The following is a 27178-nucleotide window of genomic DNA, read 5'->3' as shown; positions in this document are numbered from 1 at the left end:
TACACTATTAATAGGTGAAAAAAAATTAAATTATATATAAATTAAACTAAATTAGGTTTAAAAAAAGAATATAGGCTAAAATTAGTTGGGAAAGTATTTCACTGTAATTGTTTCAAAATTGAATAAGACAGAATAACAGAAAAAATCATTCTTTTTGTGCAACTTAGCGCCGGGACAGGGTTTGGTCTTTTGCAGGATGTTGCTGCATCTCATCCCTTCTTTAATGAATTTCTCTCTTGTTAATTTTTTTGGTTTTTCAACCCGGTATCGGTCAGGATCCGATTAAATTGAATTTGCACCGAAAAATCTCATATTAGAAGGTAAAGCGTTCTCTAATAAAGGTGTTTCCATATCCACAACTCAAAACTCTTACCTTTTATTAATACTTACCGCTCAAACAACATTTATGGGTGAGTGGACAGAGTATATAATATCAGTATTGCACTAGGAAACATTCCAGGCTGTGGACAAACACCAAATGTCTGTCTTCAATTATTTTCACTTGTCAATTTTCTAATCCTCTAAATAGAGAGGTGCTATTATAGACTTTCTCTCGAGTTTTCTCCTCTCTTATGCTTTTTTCCCTTCTCATCTCACTTTCTTATTTACTTTTTCCTTTTCCTTTTCCTTTTCCTTTTCTTTGCTTCTTTCTTTAAACTTTTTTAGACCTCAAAAGAGAAGATAAAAGATGTGACTCAAGCACAATAACGTCTCATAAGTTTAGCAGATTACACAAGTATGCATTATGTGTCAGTTTTATACTTTTATCCAACAAAATTTGAAACTGTAAATTTGCAAGAATTGGTGACATCTGATTTACTAACTGCCAATAACCTCATAGTAAGAAACAACAACGTATTTCTATGCTTATATTTGACTCTACCTCATTCTTCTTTTAACCATGAATTTTGTAGTGGATCCACTTTTGCAGTTCCTTGCATCAGGTTAAAACTAATAAAGTCCAAAGTTAAAACCTATTATTGTGCCCCCAAAGTTGGCGAACCAAAGTGGCAATCATGCAACTTTCCTTCTAAATACTCCTATTTAATTCCTCAATCCCGATACTTAATCACTTTTCTGAATAAAATAATTAACCAGAACTTTTTCCTCAGTTAAAACAAGATTACCAGAAGACGTATCTGTCAAGGATTGCAATTCGCAAGGCAAAGTGTCATACCCCATAATTCCGCTTCTAGCTAGTCGTGATGACACTTCGTCTCTAAGATCAGGTAAATCTAACACACATTGAGAATTTAGCAAATATAACTACTAAGATATTAAACTAAACTGATAACTGTCATAATAAACAAAAACGGAACATCAGTCATAAAATTTCCAAAACCGGTGGTACAAAGTCACAAGCTCTATAGAAACACACTAAGAATCTCTAAATACAATACTGTTTTAATATGAAGATACACAGTAGTAGAGACATGTCACGACCCCAATTTCCCTCCGTAGGATATCGTGACGACACTTAGTCTCTAAGACTAGGTAAGCCTAACAGTTACTAAGTAAACGGAAGAATTCGACCATCAAATGAAAAATACGAGATCAAATCTTATACAAGTTACAATTCCAAAAATCGGTAGCACAAGTCATAAACTCTACTGGGTTCGCTAAGAGAATCCTTAAGTACAACTGTTCGGAATGGAAATCAAACAGTACAAAAAAAAATCAGAAGGTGATTCCAAGGACTGCGAACGCGACGACAGGTTTACCTTGAGTCTCCACAGCTCGACCAGCCAGCTAATAATCAACAATAACCGTGGCACCTGGATCTGCAAAAAAATATATGCAAAAGCGTAATATGAGTACACCACAACAGTACCCAGTAAGTATCAAGACTAACCTCGGTGAATTAGTGATGAGGGGCAGTCAGAACATCTACCGGACTAAACAACCTGAACAAGTGTGAAGGTGAACTAATAAAGGAAACAATATTAGTATAAAGCTAAGCAGAATAAGGAACACAGATTAATACTTCCAATGGTACATTAATAACAATAATATTTAATAGGAAGCAGTCAGTTAATAATATTGTAGAGTAAACTGAATACAGTCTAAGTCAGTGAAACCAAATAAAAGAAAACCAACAACAACTTAATAAGAACAACCGCTTTCACACCAGATTTGTTCAAGCATTTCCACGAGGTACCGAACCTCATAATCACAACTCACGGGTCCTAATTCTTGAACCCTAATTACTTGGCACCTTGTGCCTACATTTCAATCCATGACCGCACGGACGACTCACGTGCCAAGAGGACAACTCTCACACAGAAGGCAGGTAGACAAGAGTACATGTAATGGTCAATAACGTCAGGACTCATCTCCTTAAACCGATATGGGTGATTCATCTACGTTTATGCTTGTGCAAGTGTTCTACCACAATTCAAGCCCACAACTAAGAGTAGAGATATGGAATGGCACATAAGAAATGATCACCACGAAATATACAGTGTAAATAAGACATTAATGAAGTGGACGTAACGACAAGCACAACAAGATTATCTATATAGAACTGAGAAAATAGAGCAACACGGAGGAAAGCAATTAGGAGTATGCTAAGGAATACAACAATCAAAGACAAGTGCACAGAAAAGGGGAAATGACAACAGAGCCCTCCCGAAGTACTACCTTGTAGTCTCAAATCGTAAAATAAATCATAACGACAAGGCAGAAACCTCGTGTAAACAATGATAATCGCACGGTAGAAACCTCGTGCAATAATAACGACCGCACATCAGAAATCGCGTGCCATAATAACAACCGCACGGCAGAAACCTCGTGCCACAATAACAACCGCATGGTAGAAACCTCGTGCCATAATAACAACAGCACGACAGAAACCTCGTACAAACACAACACTGAATACAACAGCAACAACGACAATAACACAAGAATATGGCAAGTAAATCAACTTAGGAACTCCAGAACACAAAAAAATGGAAGAATTAGCTCACAAGGAAAGACACAACAGGAAATAATGGTACAACATAGCAATAGCTCAACAAAGAAGAGATATTGTGTAGCAATGACTCTACATAAGTACAATTCAATAAAAAGAGGGATAACGTGAATCAATGACTCCAATTAAGGGTAGGTTAACAATGATAAGGGATAACAAAACTTCAATTAGGGTTAAGTAATTACCGAAGAGATTCAACAAACTCAATTAAGGATAATCATATTATGGGAAAGATAATAATAACTTCAACTAATGATAGACAATTTCGAAAAAGATAGCATAGCAATAAAAGAAACAATAACTTCATTTAAGGCACATAAGAATTTCAATCGGCAATAAGGGTAGGACATGAAGCAATTAATTCCAAATAAAGACACGTAGAGGTGAAACTAGTAAATGGGGAATTTATCATAACAAAACAACTTCATATCTAATGAACACAAGAACCTAATAGTCCTAAATGGTCAAATTTTTACAAATAAGTTCGAGCACGTACTCGTCACCTCACGTACACGGACTTCACATGGCACAATTAGCACCAAAGACTCACATCCTAAGGGGTAGTCCCCCCCACCCCCCACAAAGTTAGGCAAGATACATACCTCAAAGAAGCTAGACCGTTACTCTAAAATGACCTTATCGAGTGAAACAACCTCCAGACGGCTCGAATCCCAAAGATTTGCTTGAAAAACCTATGAAGAATCGCTCAAATCCTAGGTCTAACACTCAAAATGTGGAGAAAATGGCCAAACCCTCGACTTATATGATTCTGCCCAGGCGCGATCGTACCTGCGATGCTTTTGCCGCTTCTACGGCATCGCATTTGTGACAAAACATCTGCTTTTGTGGAGAATCACTAGAGGTTGCTCAATGCACTTGCGGAAAATGCCCCGATTCAGCGCTAACGCAGGTGTGGCTAGTGTTGCGCTTCTATGCTACCTCTTCGCTTTTGCACCTTTCCCGTCTGCTTCTGCGATCATGCAGGTGCGGCATATTCTTCGCACTTGCGGCAACTGCCTATTTCGCTTCTGCGACCATTTTACGCTTTTGCGTGCACGCACTTGCAGTTCCTCACGCGCAGGTGTGAAGACACCAGTTAACTGAAAATTCCAACAGCTCCAAACAATGCTCCAACGGTACGAATCCCATTCGAAACTCATCCGGGTCACTCGGGACCACGTTCGAATATACCAATAAGTCCCATAACGTAACACGGACCTACTCGAGGCCTCAAATCACATCAAATAACGTCAAAACTACAAATCGCATCACTAATCGAACTTATGAATTTCCAAGTCTCCTAACTCCCAAAACTCGTGCCGAAACATATCAAATCAACCCGGAATAACGTCAAATTTTGCATGCAAGTCCCAAATGACATAACGGATCTAATCCAACTCTCGGAACCACAATCCGAGCCTGATATTGCCAAAGTCAACTCTCGATCAAACCTTTCAACCTTTCAAAACTTCAACTTTCAAATTTTTGCCAAAATGCTTCAAATTACCCTACGGACCTCCATATCCAAATCCGGACCCACGCGTAAGTCCAAAATCACCATACAAAATTATTGAAATCACCAAAATCCTATTTCGGAGTCGTCTACACAAAAGTCAAAACTCTGATCAACTCTTACCGCCTAAACTTCTAAAACAAGAACCATTCTTCCAAATTGATCTTGAATCCTCCAAAAACTAAACTCGGCTATGCACGCAAGTCATAACACAAAATAAGAAGCTGCTCGAGACCTTATACCGCTGAACGAGACATTAATTCTCAAAATGACCGATCAGGTCGTTACAAGACAAATCCAGAAGGTGATTCCAAGGCCTGCTAGCGTCAAACAGTTATACCTTGAAATCTCCAAAATATCTGGGTTAACCAACTAGCGTCCGGCATGAGTAGAAGTACCTGGATCGACACAAAAATATGCAGAAGCATAGAATGAGTACACCACAACGGTACCCAGTAAGTATCAAGCCTAAACTCAGTAGAGTCGTGACGAGGCCAGGTTATGATATCTACTAGACATAGAAACTCGATCATAATATTAATATAATCTAATAACAGAAAGCAAAGAAATAAATGACAACAAAACAGTACGATTATATAAGGCTAACAACGAAAATTAAGGCAATAAAGGACAACAAAAAATGAACATATGATAAGAACAACAAGTGATCAGGTACAGTCAAAATGCAAGTAAAAAGAATGAAGGAATAACAATAACCGTTCAAATCAACAACCCTTTTCAACATAGAATGTGCAACAAGAATTACAATCGAGGTATCATATCTCATATTCACTTTTCACAATTCACAATCACAATATTCCTTATATCGCCGCATGAGCCTTGCATTTATTTTAAAAATATTTTTTCTGAAATAGCTACATGCGCTTTAGCCCCCTTATCTCACCGTGTGGCTTCAAGTAATTCCCTTACTAGCAACACGCGTATAAATCCCACTTTATCTCGCCACATGCACATCAATACCCATCCATATACTACCGCATGTACATCAATATCACCACACAATAATCAACTCGTACCACGCGTGCCCATATGCCACAACATTGCCAAAATCAATAATACCAATATCACCACAACACCTAGCAAATGACTAAACCATAATACGTACAAGAATCCCAATACCAACAAAGTGAATAGGAGATAACTCAACAAGGAATGATATCCCAATAGTCAACAACTTCAACCACAATATGTTAATAGCTCTCACAACTACAACTTCAATGACTCAACAATGTAGGTATTTCCATGAAATGGCAACTTCAAATTCAAGTGCGTAACATAAGTTTAACAATGAAAGAGTTAGCATGAAATAGCAACTATGACTAAATGCATGAGAATAATTCAACAATGGAAAGAATAGCATGTAACAACAACTACTAATAAATGCATATAAGAGTAACCTCGACAATGGAAACTAGAACATGTAATAACAACTTCAATTAAAGCATGTAAGAATAAACTTGATAACGAAAGATAGAAGGAACAATAACAACTTCAATTAAATGCTTATAAGTAACCTAAAAGTCTAAATCAGTCAAATTTTATATATAAGACCGTATGCACACTCGTCACCCCATGTACACGTCTTCCACATAATTCAAATAGTACAATCAACCCAAATCCAAATGTGTAGTTTCCTCACACAAAGTTAGAAAATATACTTACCTTAACTAGGCCAAATCAACACTCAAAGATAGCTTTTCCTTTCAAATTCGCCTCCGCACGACTCATATCTAACAAAAATGACTTAATATCGTCAAACAATGCAAAAAAAATCAATTACGATTAATAAAGCTATGATCTTTACACATTCCCAAAAAATCAATAAAAGTCAATCCCGAGCTCGCCCGGTCAAAACCCGAGTCCAAGGTAAATATTGACTACCAATAACCCCACGAGTCCATATATGTGATTTATTTCAAATCCGAGTCCAATTCGACTTTCAAATCTTAAATTTTTATTTTTCAAAACATAGACAAAAATCCCCAAAATTTCTCTTAGATTCTCATGAATTTGATATTGAATCTCATATATAATTATGTAATATAATTGAAGATTAATCAAATTCACTTACCCAATGATTGTATATGAAAATCCCCATTTCAAATTGCCTCCTACCGAATCCATGGTTCAAAAATATGAAAATGAGACTTAATCCCGCCTTCCCAAACCTTTTGTTCAAGTGAAAAAGTCACAATTGTGACCCTAGGTTCGCAATTGCAGGGTCGCAATTGCAGGGTCGCAATTGCTTAAAAAAGGACTCGCAAATGCGATGACTGACAGCCTAGAGGAATGTCGTAAATGCGACACTGACTTCGCATTAGGGAAGTCTATCCCTCTCGCAAATGCAACCAATTGGTCGCAATTGCGAACCTATCCAGCCTAGCCTAAACGTCACAAATGCGATCAAGGTATCGTAAATGCAACACCTGATACCCCTCTGCTATGATCGCAATTGCGATGCTAGAGCTCGCAATTGTGATAACTGGAGCACTAGCACACCAACAAACCTGAAACAAGCTCAAACCATTCTAAAACACATCTGAAACTCACCCGTGCTCTCGGGACTCCACACAAAATATCCACACAAGTCTAAAAATATCATATGAACTCGCTCGCGCAATCAAAATATCAAAATAATATCCGGAACCACGAATCAGACACCAAAGCACATGAAATTCAAAAGAAAACTCAAGAAACCTCTAGAATCACAACCAAGTGTATGAATCCTATCAAACCAACTCCGAATGACACCAAATTGTGAAGACAAGTACCAAATAGCTAAACAGACCTATTTCAAGTGCCAAAACTAAAATCTGAACATGATAGCCATAAAGTCAACCTACGATCAAACTTAAGATAATTAATAAACCTCAAATTGCCAACTTTAGGCAACCAACTTAAGCTTCTAAACCAAGAACCAAAGGGTCAAAATTATTCCAAAACTTTTCCGAAACGAAAATAACCGTCTCCGTAAGTCATAAAACCGTAAATACACAACCATGAAGCTTTAAAAGGGAAAATGGGGCTCAAATACACAAAACAACCAGTCGGGTCGTTACATTCTCCCCCACTTAAAACAAATGTTCGTCCTCTAATGTGCATAAAGACATACTTGAAGTGCCAAAAAGGTGAGGATAACAACTCCGCATGTCGTGCTCGGTCTCCCAGGTCGCCTCCTCGATCGGTTGACCCCACCATTGAACCTTCGCTGAAGCAATATTCTTTGACCTCAACTTCCGGACCTGCCTGTCCAAGATAGCCAACGGCTCCTCAACATAAGTTAAATCCTTGTCCAATTGGACTAAGCTGAAATTTGATACATGTGACGGATCGCTATAATACTTTCGGAGCATGGAAACATGGAACAACGAATGAGATCTTGATAAGCTGGGTGTCAATGCAAGTTTGTAGGCCACCTGATTAACTCTCTCGAGGATCTCAAAAGGACCAATATACCTAGGGCTCAACTTGGCCTTCTTCCTGAACCTCATTACACCCTGTGTGGGTGAAACTCTAAGTAGAACCTTCTCTCCCTCCATGAATATTACATCACGAGCTTTCCGATCAACATAACTCTTCTGCCGAGATTGTGTTGTATGAAGACGATTCTGAATCAACTTTACTTTCTTCAAGGTATCTAGAACCAAATTAGTGCCCAACAACCTAGCCTCCCCCGGCTCAAACCAACCAACTGGAGAACGACACCGCCTCTCATATAAGGCCTCATAAAGATCCATCTGAATACTCAATTGGTAGCTATTATTGTAGGCAAACTCTGCGAGCGGTAGAAACTGATCCCATAATCCCCAAAATCCATAACACATGCGCGTAGCATATCCTCCAAGATCTGAATGGTGCGATTGGAATGCCCGTCCGTCTGGGGATGAAATGTCTTGCTCAGCTCAACCTATGTACCTAATTTATGTTGCACAACTCTCTGAAAATGCAATGTGAACTACGTGCCTCGATCGGAGATAATAGACACCGGCACACCATGAAGATGAAAAGTCTCACGAATATAGATCTGAGCCAGCAACTCTGAAGAGTAGGTAGTCACAATCGGAATGAAGTGTGCAGACTTGGTCAATCTATCCTCAATGACCCACACTGTATCAAATTTTCGCAAGGTACGTGAAAGTCCAACTATAAAATCCATGGTGATACGCTACCACTTCCACTCTGGAATATCAAGTCTCTGAAGCAAACCGCCCGATCTCTGATGCTCGTACTTCACCTGCTGACAATTCAAATATCGAGCCACATACTCCACAATATCTTTCTTCATTATTCTCCATCAATAGTGCTGCCTCAAATCCTGGTACATCTTAGCGAAACCCGGATGAATGGAGTACCGCGAACTGTAGGCCTCCTCAAGAATCAACTTACGCATCCCATCCACATTGGGCTCACAAATCTGACCCTACATCTTCAACACCCCGTCATCTCCACTAGAAACCTCATTGGCATCACTGTGCTGCACCATGTCCTTAAGGACAAGCAAATGAGGGTCATCATACTGACGTGCCTTGATATGCTCATACAAAGAAGACCGAGAAACCACGTAAGCAAGAAACCGGCTAGGCTCTGAAACATCCAAACTCATGAACCGATTGGCCAAAGCCTGAACATCCAATGCTAACGGTCTCTCTCCAACTGGAATATAAGCAAGGCTACCCATTCTCTCAGCCTTCCTACTCAAGGCATCGCCCACCACATTGGCCTTCCCGAGATGATAAAGAATAGTGATATAATAGTCCTTTGATATCTTTAACCACCTCCGTTGCCTCAAGTTCAGATCCTTTTGCTTAAACAAGTGTTGTAGACTCCTATGTCAAAGGAACCCTTCTGAGTCAATTTGGTCAAAGGAGTTACGGTGGATGAAAAACACTCGAAGAAACGATAATAATAGCCTGCCAAGCCTTGAAAACTCCAAATGTCAGTAGTAGAAGACGATTTGGGCCAACTATGAACTACCTCCACTTTCTTCGGATCCACCTTAATCCCATCACTAGACACCACATGGTCCAAAAATGCCACCGAATCAAGCCAAAACTCACACTTGGAGAATTTTGCATATAACTTCTTCTCCCTCAAGGTCTGGAGCACGATCCTCAAGTGTTGCTCATGATCCTCCCGGCTGCGAGAATGCACCAATATGTCGTCAATGAACACGATGATGAAAGAATCAAGATATGGCTAGAACACACTGTTCATCAAGTGGATAAATACTTATGGGACATTAGTTAGCCCACATAACATCACCAAAAACTCATAGTGACCATAGCGAGTCTTGAAGGCAGTCTTCGAAATATATAAATCCCGAATGTTCAACTGATAATAACCTAACCTCAAGTCAATCTTCAAGAATGCCCGAGCACCCTCAAGTTGGTCAAACAAATCATCAATACGTGGTATTAGGTACTTGTTCTTGACTGTAACCTTGTTCAGCTGCCTGTAATCAATACATATCCTCACAGAGCCGTCTTTCTTCTTCACAAATAAAACTGGAGCACCCCAAAGCGAGACACTCAGTCGGATGAAACCCTTATCAAGCAACTCTTGAAGTTGTTCCTTTAATTCTTTCAACTCCACTGGCGCCATATGATATGGTGTAATAGAAATGGGCTAGGTGCCCGGCACCAAGTCTACCAAAATCGATATCCCTATCGGGCGGCATGCCCGGTAAGTTTGCTGGGAACATATCTGAAAAATCTCTCATTGCCGTAACTGACTCAATGGTAGGAGTATCAGTACTGACATCCATCACAAAGTCTAGATATGCCTCACACCCATATGCCTTTAGAAAGGGCACCAACCTGCTAGGAATATAATCCAATGTACCTCTCTACTCCATCCGTGGCAACCCTGGCATAGCCAATGTCACAGTCTTGGCGTGACAATCCAGAATAGCGTGATAGGGTAGTAACCAATCTATGGCCAATATCATGTCAAAACCCACCATACTGAGTAGCAGAAGGTCAAATTTGGTCTCATAACCCCCCGATAGTGACTAAACATGATTGATAAACACGATCTACAATAATAGAATCTCCCACATGCATAGACACATATACATGAGCACTCAAAGAATCACGAGATATATCCAAATATGGAGTAAAGTAAGATGACACATATGAATATGTGGAACCCGGATCAGATAAAATTGATGTATCCCTATGACAGACCGGAAAAATACTTGTGATGACAACATCCGTTGCAAAAACCTCGATCCTATATGTAAAAGCATAGCAACGAGCCAGGCCTCCTCTTCTAGGGCGACCTCTACCCGTCTGACCTTGGCAGTCTAGGTGGAGCGTTAACTAGAGCTCCAACCATGGCCTGGGAACCCTGTGGACCCTGTGAAATCTGTAAAGCTTGTGTAGCCTATGGAGGTGCACCCCTCTTAAGTCTGGGATAGTCCCCCACCATATGCCTGGCATCACCATACTCGAAACAACCTCTCGGTAGGCATGGCTGCTGAAACTGAATGTGATTCGGTCGGCTAGACTAACCGTTGAAGGCACCCCGTGCAAGAGATGAACTGGAAAGTGGCTGTGCATAATGGGCGATCTGAGCCCTTAGTATACCTGGAGCACTACGAGTAGCTGGAAGTGCTGAATGAACTGGTCGACTCACATAACCTCTACCATGACGAGATAAAATGGCAACACGGGCATCACTAAATCCTTTAGAATCTCGAGACCTCTTGACCTCCCTATCCTCCCTCTCCTGGCCCCGCATGCGCTCCATCCTCCGAACGATCTCTACAACCTATTGAAATGGAGTATCCGTCTCCAACTCCCTAGCCATGCTGAATATAAGACCATAACTGAGGCCCTCGATGAATTTGTGAACTTTCTCTCTAACTGTAGAAACCAAAGCAGGTGCATGACGGGACAACTCACTGAACCTGATGGCATATATCGACACTGACATAGTCCCATAATGCAATTGCTCAAACTCTGTGAGCCATGCATCCCGAAGGGTCTAGGGAATAAACTCCCTCTAAAACATATCCAAAAACTAAGCCCAAGTGAGTGAGGCTGCATCAGCTGGCCTACCCTCCTCGTAAGCCTACCACCACCTATATGCTGCTCCTGACAGCTGAAATGTAGTAAATGCAACTCCGCTCACCTCCACAATACCCATGATGCGGATAATACAATGGAACTTGTCTAGCAAACCCTGTACATCCTCAGTAACTGCACAACTGTAAGTATGAGGTTCATACTTATTGAACCTCTTAAGTCTCCTCTGCTCTTGCGCAGATGCCTCTGGCCTGACTTCAGGCTGAACCGGAATAACGGGTTATGCTGGCATAACTCCCGGAACCTGATGAACATGGATCCACTGCTCTGGAGTACAGGTCGCGGGAGACTTAGCTCCTCCCCCAGCCTGAGATGTAGCTGGTGTAACCGGGATCAATCCCGCCTGAGCTAAAGTACCGAACATGCTCAGGAAGTGTGCTAGGGTCTCTTGGAATCCAGAGGTAACGACATGCACCTCGGTTACCTGTCCCTTAACCGGAGCTACTAGTGGCTCCTCAATCGCTACTTGGGCAGGTGCTCTAGATGCAGCATGTGCCCCTCTCAGCCTCTACCTCGGCCCTGACCTCTCGCGGCTCTTGTAGGGGGCGCAGGTGTCTGATCATCTGATCTATTAGTGTGTGTCCTCACCATCTATGATAGAATATAAAGACAAAGGCTCGGATTTCAAAATCAACACATCCGCACGATAACGAATCAAAGAAGTGGAATTTTCCTAATAGTTCTGTAGCACCTCGAAGAAAAGTACAGACGTCCCTGTACCGATCCACACGACTCTACTAAACTTGTTTATGACTCGTCGCATCTATGAACCTAGAGCTCCGATACCAACTTGTAACGACTCCAGAATCCCACCTTAGGTAGTCATGATGGCACGTAGTCTCTAAGACTAGGTAAGCCTAACAAACATTGATAATTTAGCAAAAATAACAACTAAGATATTAAATTAAATTGATAATTGTCATAAAAATCGAAATGGAACATCAGTCATAAAATCTCCAAAACCGGTGGTACAAAGTCACAAGCTATAAAGAAGTACACTAAGAATATCTAAATACAATACTGTTTTGATATGAAGATAATTAGTAGTAGAGACAAAAGCAGAAGGTGACTCTGAGGCCTGCGAGCATCAAACAGGTATACCTAGAAATCTCCAAAATATATGGGTCAACTCACTGACGTCCAACACGAGCAGAAGTAGTTGGATCTGCACAAAAATATGCAGAAGTGTAGCATAAGTATACCATAATTGTACCCAATAAGTATCAAGCCTAACCTCAGTAGAGTAGTAACGAGGCCAGGTCATGACATCTACTAGACATAGAAACCCGAACATAATATTAATATAATCTAATAACGAAAAAAAAGAAATAAATGACAAATAAATAGTACAATGATATAAGCCTAACAACAAAATATTAGGCAATAAAGGGACAACAAAGAATGAACATATGTTAAGAACAACAAGATATCAAGTACACTCAAAATGCAAGTAAAATGAATGAAGGAATAACAATAACCGTTCAAATCAACAAGCCTTTTCAAAATAGAATACGCAAATAGAATCACGACCGAGGTACCACACCTCATATTCACTTTTCACAATACACAATCATAATTTTCCTTATATTGCCGGGTGAGCCTTGCATTTATTTTAAAAATATTTTTTCCGAAATAGCTACACACACTTTAGCCCCCTTATCTCACAGTGTGACTTCAAGTAACTCCCTTACTCGAAACACGTGTATAAATACCACTTTATCTCGCCGCATGCGCATCAATATCACCACACAATAATAACCTCGCACCACGCGTGCTCATATGCCACATCATTGCCAAAATCAATAATACCAATGTCACCACAACACATAACCCACGGCTCAACCACAATATATATAAGAATCTCAATAACAAAAGAGTGAATGAGAGATAACTCAACAAGGAAAGATATCACAATAATCAACAACTTCAACCAAAATGTGTTAATAGCACTCATAACTACAATTTCAATGACTTAACAATGAAGGTATTTCCATGAAATGGCAATTTCAAATTCAAATGCGTAACATAAGCTTAACAATGAAAGAGTTAGCATGAAATAGTAACTACGACTAAATGCATGAGAATAACTCAACAATGGAAAGAAAAGCACGTAACAACTACTACTAATAAATGCATATAAGAGTAACCTCGACAATGGAACTAGAACATGTAATAACAACTGCAAATAAAGCATGTAATAATAAACTTGAAATGAAAGATAAAATGAATAATAACAACTTCAGTTAAATGCATATAAGTAACCTAACAATCTAAACCGATCAATTTCTGCATATAAGCCCGTGTACACACTCGTCACCTCATGCACACGTCTTTCACATAATTCAAATAGTACAATCAATCCAAATCCTAAGGGTTAGTTCCCTCACATAAAGTTGGGCATATTTACCTCAAGTAGGCCAAATCAGCACTCAAAGATAGCTTTTCCCTTAAAATTCGCCTCAGGACGGCTCAAATCTAACCAAACGACTTAGTATCATCAAACAATGCAAGAAAAATCAATTACGATTAATATAGCTATGATCTTTACACAATTTCCTAAAAGTCAACAAAAGTCAATCCCGAGCTAGTCCGATCAAAACCCGAGTCTAAGGGTAGATCTCGACTATTCATAACCCCACGAGTCCATATATGTGTTTTGTTTTCAAATTCGAGTCCAATTCGACACTCAAGTCTCAACTTTTGCTTTCAAAACATAGGCAAAAATCCTCAAAATTTTCTTAGATTCTCATGAATTTGATGTTAAATCTCATATATAATCATGTAATATAATTGAAAATTGATCAAAACCACATACCCAATGGTTGTATGTGAAAATCCCCTCTCCAAATCGCCTCCTACCGAGTCTAGGATTCAAAAATATAAAAATGAGACTTAATCCCGTCATCCCAGCCATGTTGTTCAGGTGCAGAAGTCGTAATTGCAACTGACAGCCTAGAGGAATGTTGCAAATATGAAATTGACACCGCATTTGCGAAATCTGTCACTCTTGCAAATGTGACCAATTGATTGCAATTGCGAACCTACCCATCTTAGCCGGAACGTCGCAAATGTGATCAAGGTATCGCAAATGCGGTACCTGAGACCCCTCTACTATGATCGCAATTGTGATGCTAGCGCTCGCAATTACGATAACTGGAGCACTAACACACAAGCAAACCTGAAACCAACTCAAACCATTTTGAAACACGTCTGAAACTCACCTGAGCCATCGGGACTCGACACCAAACATCCACATAGGTCTAAAAATATCATACGAACTTTCACGCGATCAAAACATCAAAATAACATCCGGAACTACGAATCAGATACCAAAACGTATGAAATTCAGAGAAAACTCAAAAACCTCTAGAATCACAATCAAGCATTTGAATCCTATCAAACCAATTACGAATGACACCAAATTGTGCAGACAAGTTCCAAATAGCAGAATGGACCTATTCCAAGTCCCAAAACCAAAATCAAAATCCGATAGCCACAAAGTCAACCTACGGTCAAATTTAATGAAATTCCTATGCCTCAAGTTGCCAACTTTCGGCAAAATAAGTCAAATCAACCTAGGGACCTCGGAATTCAATTTCGGGCATACGCTCAAATCCAAAATTATGATTCGAACCTATCGGAGATATCAAAATACCTTTCTGGGATCGTTTTCACCAAAGTCAAACGTAGGTCAACATTTTCAACTTAAGCTTCTAAACCAAAGGGTCCAAGTCATTCCAAAACTTTTCCGAGTCAAAACTAACCATCTCCGCAAGTCATAAAACCATAAATACACATACGAAAACCTTCAAAAGGGGAAACGATGCTCAAATACACGAAAAGACTGATCGGGTCATTACACAAAGCCACCAAAATCTTGGATAAATGCCCATTTGCCTTTTGTCTGGAAAAACATTTTGGAGTTATTAGGGTTTTTTTTAAAGCTGTTATAGACTTATAGTCATGGAGAAGAGCAACTTGTCACAACTACTGATCAATAATACTCTACCATTGAGTCAAATAACTTTCTTGGATATGAATTTTTCAAATCACTCTCTCTAACAATGTATATTTTACCCCAAGTGTTTTTTCAAACAGAACCCCTAAATATATTTATTTATTTTTGAAATGGAGGGATTAGTTAACTTGGACGAAGGCAAGGTTTGTAACAGATGCAAGTGAATTCACTGTTTTTTTTTTCTTTTCAAACAATAAATATGGGACATAACAACTGAATTTATTTTACATACATATAATTGTATGTATGCGGCCACAAAGTTGTAATTATAACGGTCCTCTCCGTCAACTAACTTAAAATCTTATATTATCCTTCATTATTTAATAGAGAAAAGTCATGAAGTACCAAGGAAAGAGATATAGCGGTTTCTAATTGGGTGTGAGTTTTAAAAGATAAAAAGAAATTTAAAATATATGGTCTTACCCGTTTGGACATAGATTTTCAAATATTTTTTGAAAAAGCTGATTTGAATGAAATTTGATTTGAAATAGAAAATATGTTTGGACATGAATTTTGGGACAATTTTTGACATGTTAAAGAGTTCCTTTTTTAGCTAAAAAGTCTCAAATGGTTATGATTTGACCCAAAAAGAGGCCTTAAGATATATTTGGGATTTGAAGTTTTGGTTTACGAAATCTCCCAAAAACTAGATTAATTTTATAAACAAACACAAATTTGAAAAAAAAAACTTCCAAAACTTATGGCCAAACGCTACTAAATATGTCATGATATCTTTATTTATGTGGTTATAAAAATATGTTGTTAATGATAAAATAAAATATTTAAATTTAAATTATTTTTAATAATAAAATGTGTTATTCTTCTTTTAAGCAAACTAGAAGGGAAAATAGATGCCACATAAAATGAAAGAGTACTACTTTCTCTATTTTGATGAATGGATTAGACTTTCGCTACTAATTAGACACATGTTATTATTTTCGCAGTTCAATAACTAATGTTGTTTAGGTAACCAGTTATGCTAAAATATGCGATTGATACAGCAGAATATGTACGCAACACCTTTGTCGGTCTTGATCCGTTTTTTTTTCCCCCACATTCCACCATAATGGAAATGTTTACCATACTGCAACGTAAAATCATCCTTCAATCCAAATAAATAAAGACAAAATTTTAGGAAGAGTATTTATGGCTAACGATTTTATCAGAATGTGAACAAAATGTGGATAATAATTAAGTGGACGATCTCCCGGCTATTAGCCTATCCCTGAGAGTTTAATGAGTGTCCAATTATCTTTTATTTCGACGAGTTTTAATTATTAATAGTTAGATTTTTCTTCAGGAAACAAAAAAGAGAAGTGTATATTTTTAATCGCTTCCTAAAATAATAGAGCCATTTGTATAGGTTAGGATGCTGGATACGGAATCCTCGTAGTAGGCTGGACCAATATCCAGCAGACAGAGGACACTCTTTACAAACAACAGGTTGGGAAAGCAAGAGAACGCTTCACGTTTTCTTATCTTCTTCCTGCCCTAGGATTAGCACAATAAGAGGGATTAGCATTATTTACCCAATGATAAAGCACTGACACCTTCCTCGTTGGGGCTCCACGCACTGAGAAAAGGCTGACGCGACGGAAAACCGGCCACTAGTTACAAAACTCCAATAAGGTATCGAGAGGACTATCACAGTCAACTGCAAACCCCTATTCTTATTTAGGGAGTTGAGGCGAAAAATGGCTTGATAAACCGTTTGCCATGCACTGGCCACATTCAATTGCTTATCGTAGAGGCTATAAGTACCCAGTGCCCCACAAGTAGACTGTTTTTTTCGGAATGCAGTCTGAGATACCCGTAATCGTGTATACTTAGAAAAATATCTTCAAAGCTATCATTTCGAAATACTCGCTTCAACCGTTATTTCACCCCCAAAGAGCAAAGTTGGGTTGATGAGCGCAGATAAGGTAGGGAGAGCAAGAAAATCAATAATTTCTTTTTTGTCCTTCTACTTAAGGTTAATGGGCAAAGAAAAGCACTTTTGCTACTGAGAAAGCGAACAGTCAGCGCGAAGGTTCAAGACTTAGCCGAGCGTTAGCGAAGCGAGATTCTCATAGCGAGGCACTTCGAGTTAGCGAAGCGCTATAGTAACGTCGAATCCCTATCTGCTATAATGATGAGCCAAGGACGCCCTGCCTACTCTCTAGTAGTAGCCAACTGATTTCTGAACGAATTAGCTCCTTGGTAATAGCTTAATCTATAGATAAAAATCCCTATAATGGAAAACTACCATGTTAGGTTTGAAAAGAGATAAGACCGATTATATAATAGGGAAAGCAGATGCAAGCTTTTTCTTTCAATAATTGGCCAAATGCCTATAGGATCATCAGTCTACTCGACCTCAATTCACCATTTTGAACCTTATACAGAAGGTTTTTTGGTACTAGCTATACCGCAATTGAAGCACCTAAAGAAGAATTTGGTGTCTTTCTGGTCAATAATGGAATAAATCATCTCTAACGTCGTAAAATAAGAGAACCTGGCTTTGCTCATTCACAAAGACTCGATTATATGTCCAAACATCACATGCCAGCAGATGTGGTCACCGTCATAGGTACTCAAGATATTATATCTGGAGAAGTAGATAGATAGGGCTACTAATTGCTCGATCAGGACCCTAGCTTTATTACGAGCCAAAGCCCCCTTTCTTAATTTAAGGAGATTCTATCCAATTATCAGCCTTGATGTGAAAAGGATCAAAGAAAGAGGAGTTGAAGGAGGTTCACAGTAAGAGACAACCCCCTCATCTCGTGGCTAGGAATATTTATGTAGATGGAATTGGATTCATAGTAGTTAGAGGTAGATATAAATTTTCATTCATCTTCTTTCGATCTTCCTTGAAATATCTATCATCTTGGTCTCAGCCTTGTTGAGCTCTCCCTGATCGAAAGTTCCTATTTTGCTTCCTCTTCGATCGACTCCGACTCCCTAAAAAATAATAGTACTTGGTGACCTATATGTTCAGGGTCTTTCCTTACCTTATCGAAGCCTTATGTCCCTTCAGCATTCCTATTCATCTTGCCATGTCTTGGGTACCACAGTGGACTGATTATCCTATATATAATATTTACTCTAAAGATTAAGAGGATAAAAGGTTTCTATTATATATATTCAATTGGGATTGATTTTCAGGATCAATCCCTTATCAGAGGTGTGCCTACCGACACCTGTCAAAGTCTTCGGCTTGCACGACGTCTCATTTTATTTGCTCCAGCTATGAAAGAAAACAGTGAGTGAAACACTGACGAGCGCAAAATACACACTTAAATATTTCTCGCTAATCAAATATAGTATAGTATAATATCGTATTCACTGGAATTGAATTTAAACAGTATTATCGTAGTTTCTAGTTTGGTTGATATCCAAGATGATCAACATCTGAGATTTATAAGATGTCTAACTAAAATAAACTAAGAAGCAAAAGTTATTAACTAATAACAATCGAAATAAGGAAAAAGTAAATAAGGTTATGAATGGGAGAAGGTAGGGTTTTGATAGGATAGGTGCAAGATAATTGTTCGGGATGTAACTCTAGATAATTCACTTCTAATATTCAAGTGAGTATCTCGAATTCACTCAATTATTAGTTCAAATATTTGTCAAAAACTCCTCTCTCGATTAAGTCTTAACCTTACAAGATGAACCAAATTAAGCACGTGAAGATATGCAAGAATGCGTAATGGATTGGTCTTTAGAAAAACCTCTTTCGATTATTCTTCTAACTAGGTTTAATCAATTATTCAACTAGCCTCTTTCGATTACTTAGAAGAATCTATGAACTCAACCAACAACATAATGCAAAGATATCACAAGTTATGCCTCTCTGGATTATATGAACAAGTGAATTTAGATGCATAAATCATCCAAAAATGCTTAAATACATAAAAGTAGAGTTATAATTCACAAACAATCATCAATACACCAAATCCATAAAACTCTAAAGAGAACTACTCCATATATATGGAGCAATTCATCACAAATAAAATTAAAGTATAGGAAAACATAAATTCAATCCAAACTCGGGTCTTGAGTGAGGAAGGAATGATGAAATCCGTATGCTTGTGTTCTTCCAACTCCTCCTTAGCCTCCTTAGATCCAAAGTATGTCAAAAGTACAGAAAATAATATTTTTTTCATGTATTTATACCAAGTAGAGTCGGGCCCAGATGAAACCACCTTCTCCTAGCCGAAATAGGACATTGGCTCTGTAAACATTACACATGCGCGCTGCATGGGGCAATGCGCCATGCAGGGCATTAGTGGGGAAATCCAGAGAGTCAAAATCTCTTAGGCAGCAGGAAATAGGCAGCCGCGCCGCGGCAGTGGGGTTTTCTCAGAGTACGACTCAAACTTTAATTTTTGACATCCAGACTTGGTCCTCAACCCCCGAACCTGATCCCGGCTTAATTCCTTGGGCTTTTACTTAGACTTCAAAGCTTCAAATAGCTCGAATTCATTCCATAACATCTACATAGCTCGGAATCACTCCTACAAGGCATAAAACACACAATAAGTGCAAAACACTACCAATTAAAGCTCAAACACAAATAAAGTGTTGTGAATTAGAGTGCAATAAGTGACTAAAACACGAGATTATAGCTTACCATCAACACCCCACACTTAAACTGTTGCTCGTCCTCGAGCAATCAAACTACACTTCATATAGACACGAAAGTTTTCACAACTCTAATAACTCATCATACCAAGAATATTTAAAACAGATTAAGCACAATACTGTAACATCCTTGCCTCAAGATTTGACTCAAAAGCACCATATGTTTTTCACAACCCGCTCACTTACTCTAACGCAGAGGTCAACGACATTACCTTTCCTTCATGAATCAAGTGCCCCCACACAACAATAGAGAGTAGTTCCATACACAATGAAATTTAAGAACAATTAGGAACTTAAGACAAAAAGAATTCACTCACTCTAAGAATTAACATTCGTATGCCACAAAAGACGTACCATAGGCTTAGTGTACTACTCTACTAATTTATTTTATTCAGTCAACGATCAAGTAGGACTTTAATCGGTTGTAATGTAGGCTACATGATGGGTAGGATACACTTGGATATAAGAGTGACTACACCTCCCTAAGCACTTTAATACATACAATTAATCATTCAAATCTCCACACTTATGTCAATCTATAACTCCACCTTCACATCAATATGCATTAACTCCCTACTTCTTTAAGCACAAATACATCAAGTTACCACTATCATGGAATATTTTTCACAATCATACACTTATTTGTTTCCTTTATTTTTTAAGTCAAGTGGCTCTTACTTTTTCAAAACATTGCACCTTTCTCCTTATTTCGATAGTTCCACTCAAAAGCCAAACCAACCACACTTCAACTTTTATAAAGTTCATAACAAATTCAAGTGCTCACGAGAGGTAAAAGGTTCTAATAGATGGTCAATTCAAACAAACGGGTAATGCTTGTAATGTGGTTGCCAAAGAAATAGGATTACAGGCCCAACGGAGTTAACTAAGATATATAACAATTCAATGGGTAAATATATCATTGGCTCAACAAAGAAACACCTATATCATTTCGAGGACTGAATAAAACTACTATTTCGCTTTGCAAACATACGGGGTAAGTTCTAGACATCAAATGCAATGCACAAAATAATACAAGACCTCACACACACATGGAACATAACTCACTCAGGATTGGACTATCACGACACTCTAGTCAAAGCAGTTAAGCAAAGTTAAGATCATACTATTTAAGGTACTTATACAAGAGTCAAAACTGAGCCTAAGCGTCACAACTAAAGCACTTACTATTCTCAAGGTATAATAAAGTTAAGAGATATTGCCTTCAATTTAAATCATAGCACAAGGTTTCCTACTCCTAAAAAAAACTAAATACACCCGGTTCAAACAAAACCCTTGGAAAAGAACCGCGACACAAAGAAAAACCAAGGTAAAATTATTATACCACCTACAAACGAAAATATTTTTTCTTTTTTCTTTCTACTTTAATCCCTCAAGAAACTTGTCAATGATATCCATCGTCGGGAAAAATCAAAAATGTTTTCAATTTTTTCTATCCAACTACTACACTCACAAAAAGAAACCTAGTATACATATATACATACAACATATCCCCCACTCCACACTTTAAGTTGCGGCATGTCCCCATGACACATAATTAAAAAGCATAAGGTAGAGAAAACTTCCCTGAATATCTACTCGGGGTCTGAGTCAAAGTCAGGCTTCATTTCTCGCCTTTGAACTAATGCACACATTCATGCGGACAACTTATTCTCAGTTTTCTTTGGGCACACCCCACACTTATCTTTCTAGCTCACCGCAGCCTTTTCTTTCGAGCCCTTCACTTTTCATTCAACACTCGCAGCTGGTTTTCCTTTTTGCACCCATTTTTCTCTATCCATCTTGAAAGTCGCAGTCTCCTCACCCACTCTAAGCATGAGTTTTCTCTCGTGTATATCTAATATAGCTCTTCCCATTGATAAGAATGGTGTTCCTAGGAAGAGAGGGATCTCCTTGTTTCCCTTCATATTCACCACTATAAAATCCATAGGAAATACAAACTTGTCCACCCGAACTAACACTTCTTCCACTATCCCCTCGGGTATTAACGTCGTTTGGTCTGCCAACTACAACGATATTGGTGCATACCTTATCTCTCCAATCTCCTTCTCTAGTTTTCTGTAAATAAATAGAGACATTAGATTAATTGAGGCACCAGAATCATATAAGGACTTATCAAAATTAATAGTTCCTAAAGAGCAAGGTATAGTAAAACTCCCTGGATCTCTACACTTTTGTGAGAGTTTGTTTTGCAATATCACACTGCAATGCTCTATAAGCTTGACCACTGAAGTCTCTTCTATCTTCCTCTTCTTTGTAAGGATCTCTTTCAAGAATTTAGCATAAGAAGGTATTTGTGAGAGCAATTCAATGAATGGTAAGTCTACATGAACCTGTTTCAGCACATTCAGAAATCTCCCAAACTGCTTGTCCAGCTTTTCTCTATGTAGATTTTGAGGGAAAGGTAGCGTAGGCATATGCTTGATCTCCTCATGTTCCTCCCTTCTTGGTTTTTCTTCATTCTTCTTTTTCTCAGCTTTCATTGGGGATTTCTTCTTCTTGTCATCATTACTTTTAAAAAACATTATTGGTGGAGGAGGATAAAGAAGGAACCCATCAAAAACATTATTACTTTCCGCAAAGTGTTAGGCTTACCTAGTCGTAGAGACTAGGTGCCGTCACGATGGTTCGCGGAGGGAGAAATTGGGTTGTGACAAGTTGGTATCAGAACTCTAGGTTCATAGGAGTCGTGAGTCCATTCATCCGTGTACCGCGAAGATGTATCAGGACCTGAGGCAGCATTATTGGTGGAGGAGAATGAAGAAGGACATAGTAGAGTATGTGGCTAGATGTCTAAACTGCCAGCAGGTGAAGTATGAGCATCAACGACCGGGTGGGTTACTTCAGAAGATAGAGGTTCCAGAGTGGAAATGGGAGAGGATCACTATGGACTTCGTTGTTGGAATCCCACGGACTCAGCGGAAGTTTGATGCGGTTTGGGTGATTGTGGACAGGCTGACCAAGTCAGCTCATTTTACTCCTATGATGACTATCTATTCTTCCGAGCAGCTGGCTCGAATTTACATTCGTGAGATTGTCAGACTTCATGGCGCACCGGTATCTATCATATCTGTCCGGGGCACGCAGTTTACATCGCGGTTCTGGAGAGCCGTACAATAGGAGTTGGGTACTCGGGTGGAGTTGAGCACAACTTTTCACCCTCAGACGGACGGGCAATCCGAGCGCACTATTCAAATTCTTGAGGATATGGTCCGTGCATGTGTGATGGAGTTTGGAGGTTCTTGGGATCACTTCTTGCCACTTGCAAAGTTTGCCTACACAACATTTATTAGTCCAGCATTCAGATGGCCCTGTAGGAGGATCTGTATGGTAGGCAGTGTCGGTCCCTAGTGGGTTGGTTTGAGCCGGGCGAGGCCAGATTATTGGGTACAGACTTGGTTCAAGATGCCTTGGAGAAGGTGAACGTGATTCAGGACAGACTTCACACAGCCCAGTCCAGACAGAAGAGCTATGCGGACCGGAAGGTTCACGATATTGCATTCATGGTTGGAGCTTCGGGTTTCGCCTATGAAGGGTGTTATGAGGTTCCGAAAGAGGGGCAAGCTAAGCCCAAGGTTTATTTCCCCTTTGAGGTGTTGCGGCGAGTTGGGGAGGTTGCTTATGAGTTTGCCTTACCTCCTAGCCTAGCAGGAGTTCATCCGATATTTCATGTTTTGATGCTCCAGAGGTATCACGACGATCCGTCTCATGTGTTGAATTTTAGCTCAGTCGAGTTGGACAAGTATCTATCCTACGTTGAGGAGCCAGTGGCTATTTTGCATAGGCAGGTTCGGAAGCTGAGGTCAAAGAACATTGCTTCAGTGAAGGTTTAGTGGAGGGGACAGCCGGTAGAGGAGGCGACTTGGGAGACCGAGAAGGATATGCACAACCGTTATCCTCATCTTTTCACCACTTCTGGTATGTCTCTATACTCGTTCGAGGATGAACGATTATTTTAAGAGGGGGAGGATGTAACGACCTGACCGATCATTTTGAAAGTAATAGCCCCGATCCCTTATTTACTGTTTCCCCCACATCTTTTTTCTGCTTATGTGACTTGCCGAGAGGTCTTGTTTTTTATTTCGGAGTGTTTTGGGATACTTAGTCCCTAAAACGGGAGCTTAAGTCTTAGGATTTTGACCGTAGTTGAAGCTGTGTGAAGACGACTCCGGAATAGAGTTTTGTCGGTTCCGTTAGCTCTGTTGGGTGATTTTGGGCTTAGGAGCGCATCCGGATTATGTTTTGGAGGTCTGTAGCTCATTTAGGCTTGAAATGGTGAAAGTCAAATTTTTGGAATTTTGGACTGTAAGTGGAAATTTTGATATCGGGGTCGAAATCCGTTTCCGTAAGTTGGAATACGTCCGCGATGTTGAATATAGATTGTATGCAAAATTTGGGGTCAATCATATGTGGTTTGATAGGTTTCGTCATCGGTTGTCGAATTTTGAAAATTCTAAGTTCTTTAAGTTTGAATCGGAGGATGATTCGTGATTTTAGCATTGTTTGTGGTCGTTTGAGGGCTTGACTATGTTCGTATGGTATTTTAGGATTGGTTGGTATGTTTGGTCGAGATCCCGGGGGCCTCGGGTGTGTTTCGGATGCTCAACGGGTTGAAATTTGGACTTATGCAATTGCTGAAGATTTTTGGTTGTTGGTGTTTTTGCATCTGCGGTTGGGGACCCGCAGGTGCAGACTCACACGTGCGGAAGATTAGGTGCAGAGGCAGTTTGGAAGGAGGAGCTCAGGGATCACAGGTGCGAGGTAATATTCCGCATCTGCGATGCGTGCAGATGCGACCCTGGAGCGCAGGTGCGACCACTTTCTCGCAGAAGTGGTCCCAGGTCCCTTAAGTCATTTCCGCACATGCGATGGAATTTTCGCAGGTGCGGTGCCGCGGGTGCGACGAATAGGTCGCAGGAGCAAATTTGCTGGGCAGAAAAGGGAAAAACATTCGAGGGTTTGACTCATTTCTCCATTTTGGACTTGGGACCTCGAAAATTGGCGATTCTTTGAGGGAGTTTCAGAGAGAGCTTTGGGGTAACGATTCCTAACTTGATTTTTATCACATTTCATTAATCTATTGTTGTTTTCTTCATTTAATTAAGAAATTTGAGTGAGAAAGTTGGGAGAATGGGGGAAAAGTTCCCCAACCGAATTTCTGAGTTTTGTGTGGGGTTTAGACATCGGATTTGGATAATTTTGGTACGAGTGATATCGTGAGTGAATGGGTTTTTATATTTGGTAACTTTTACCCGATTTTGAGACGTGGGCCCGGGGAGACATTTTTGGGCATTTTTTCTAATTTCTTGCCTTAGCTTTGATTTCGTTAGCTAGATTAGTTTCTTGTACCTATATTTATGTTATGTAATTGGTTTTGGCTAGATTCGAGTCATTTAGAGTCGGATATCCGTAGAAAGAGCATTGTGACGGATTGATTTAAGCTTGGTTCGGGGTAAGTGGCTTGCCTAACCTTGTGTGGGGGAACTCCACTTAGGATTTGGTATTGTTTGATATGTGAGCGCGGTGTACGTGAGGTGCCGAATACATACATGGGCTATTGTTGCAAAACTCCGTTTTCATTAAGTAAAATGTCTGTCTTCCTTTAACTAGCATATGAATTTATCCTGTTTAGTCTAGAACAACATGTCTACGTGTCTTAATTGTTTATGTGAAACTCTGTGCAGCATGCTTAGTGAATTTTCTGCTTCCTCCTTGACTGGTACTTAGTTTAAATAGTAAGATTTCGTGATGTAGTTGTATTTCTATTGTTTGCGCTGCATATTTACTTTGGGACTACGGAATAGTATTCCGGTAGATCCCCCTGTTCTTCATATTTACTTTGGGACTACGGAACGGTATTCCGGTAGATCCCCCTGTTCAGCATATTTAATTTGGGACTACAGAACGGTATTCCGGTAGATCCCCCTGTCTTGCATATTTACTTTGGGACTACGAAACGGTATTACGGTAGATCCCCCCTGCCCATTTACGTTTGGGACTACGTGACAGTATCTTTGGAGATCCCCTGTTGTTATCAATGTGTTATGAGCTGTTGTCTTTCATTGATTCTATTCCTGTTAGATTTCCGTATTTATTTTTACTGCGGTATTTTATTCTGTCTTATTTCATTATATTTATACCAGTAGGGCCCTGACCTGATCTCGTCACTACTCGACCGAGGTTAGGCTTGGCACTTACTGGGTACCGTTGTGGTGTACTCACGCCCTTTCCTCCACATATTTTTTGTGTGCAGATCCATGTTCATCTTACCAGCCTCATCACTAGTTGCAGTCGTTGCTTCTTATTGGAGACTTCAAGGTACATCTGCTCGCGCCCGCAGATCCTTGTAAGCCCCCTCTATCCCCCCTATGTTCATTTTTCCTTCTTTTTTTTTAGAAATGATGTATAGAAGAGTTAAGACTTCTTAGTAGCTTGTGACTTGCGGGTTTCCGAGTTTGGGGAATATTTTTCGTACTTTTTGAGAGGTGATAATTGTATATGCCGAGTGGCATTCAGTTTTTTATTAGATATTTGTTATTGTTAGTAGTTAATGTTCATGTTTTTGTTTCATTTCTACAAAGTGTTAGGCTTACCTAGTCGTAGAGACTAGGTGCCATCACGACGGTTCATGGAGGGAGAACTTGGGTCGTGACATTGACAGACATAAGAAGTAAGATTAAGTGGAAGAGCAGCTCTACTCATACTTCGTCTTATGGAAAGACATAAGAAGGACCCTATAAAACATGCAAGATCCTTCGTAAGCCCTTGTTGGCATATTAGGTACAATTGAACACTGTCCAGGGAAAGCATCTATCTATAGTGATAGTTATCCATCGCCTTGACTTGAGTCTCCACCACATGTATTTCTTTCCTGCTTGTAAGAGTTGGTTAGGCTAGGCCGGTTAGAACGTCTCTGCAGT

The 27178-nt window shown here is 39.5% G+C and overlaps 1 protein-coding gene across 1 annotated transcript; it reads right to left on the bottom strand.

Annotated features, from left to right (window-relative positions):
• Positions 1-22067: 22067 nt before the first annotated feature.
• On the bottom strand, positions 22068-22783 carry LOC138898781 (uncharacterized). Its single transcript, XM_070184878.1, has 2 exons — positions 22287-22783; positions 22068-22173 (listed from the first exon to the last, which is right to left on the bottom strand). Exons 1-2 carry the CDS (start codon positions 22781-22783, stop codon positions 22068-22070), a joined length of 603 nt encoding a protein of 200 aa, XP_070040979.1.
• Positions 22784-27178: the final 4395 nt, after the last annotated feature.

This window comes from Nicotiana tomentosiformis, chromosome 9 (assembly GCF_000390325.3).
Source record: "Nicotiana tomentosiformis chromosome 9, ASM39032v3, whole genome shotgun sequence".
Lineage (NCBI taxonomy): Eukaryota > Viridiplantae > Streptophyta > Magnoliopsida > Solanales > Solanaceae > Nicotiana > Nicotiana tomentosiformis.
The sequence above is the reverse complement of the archived record's forward strand: the minus strand, read 5'-3'. Positions and strand labels throughout refer to the sequence as shown.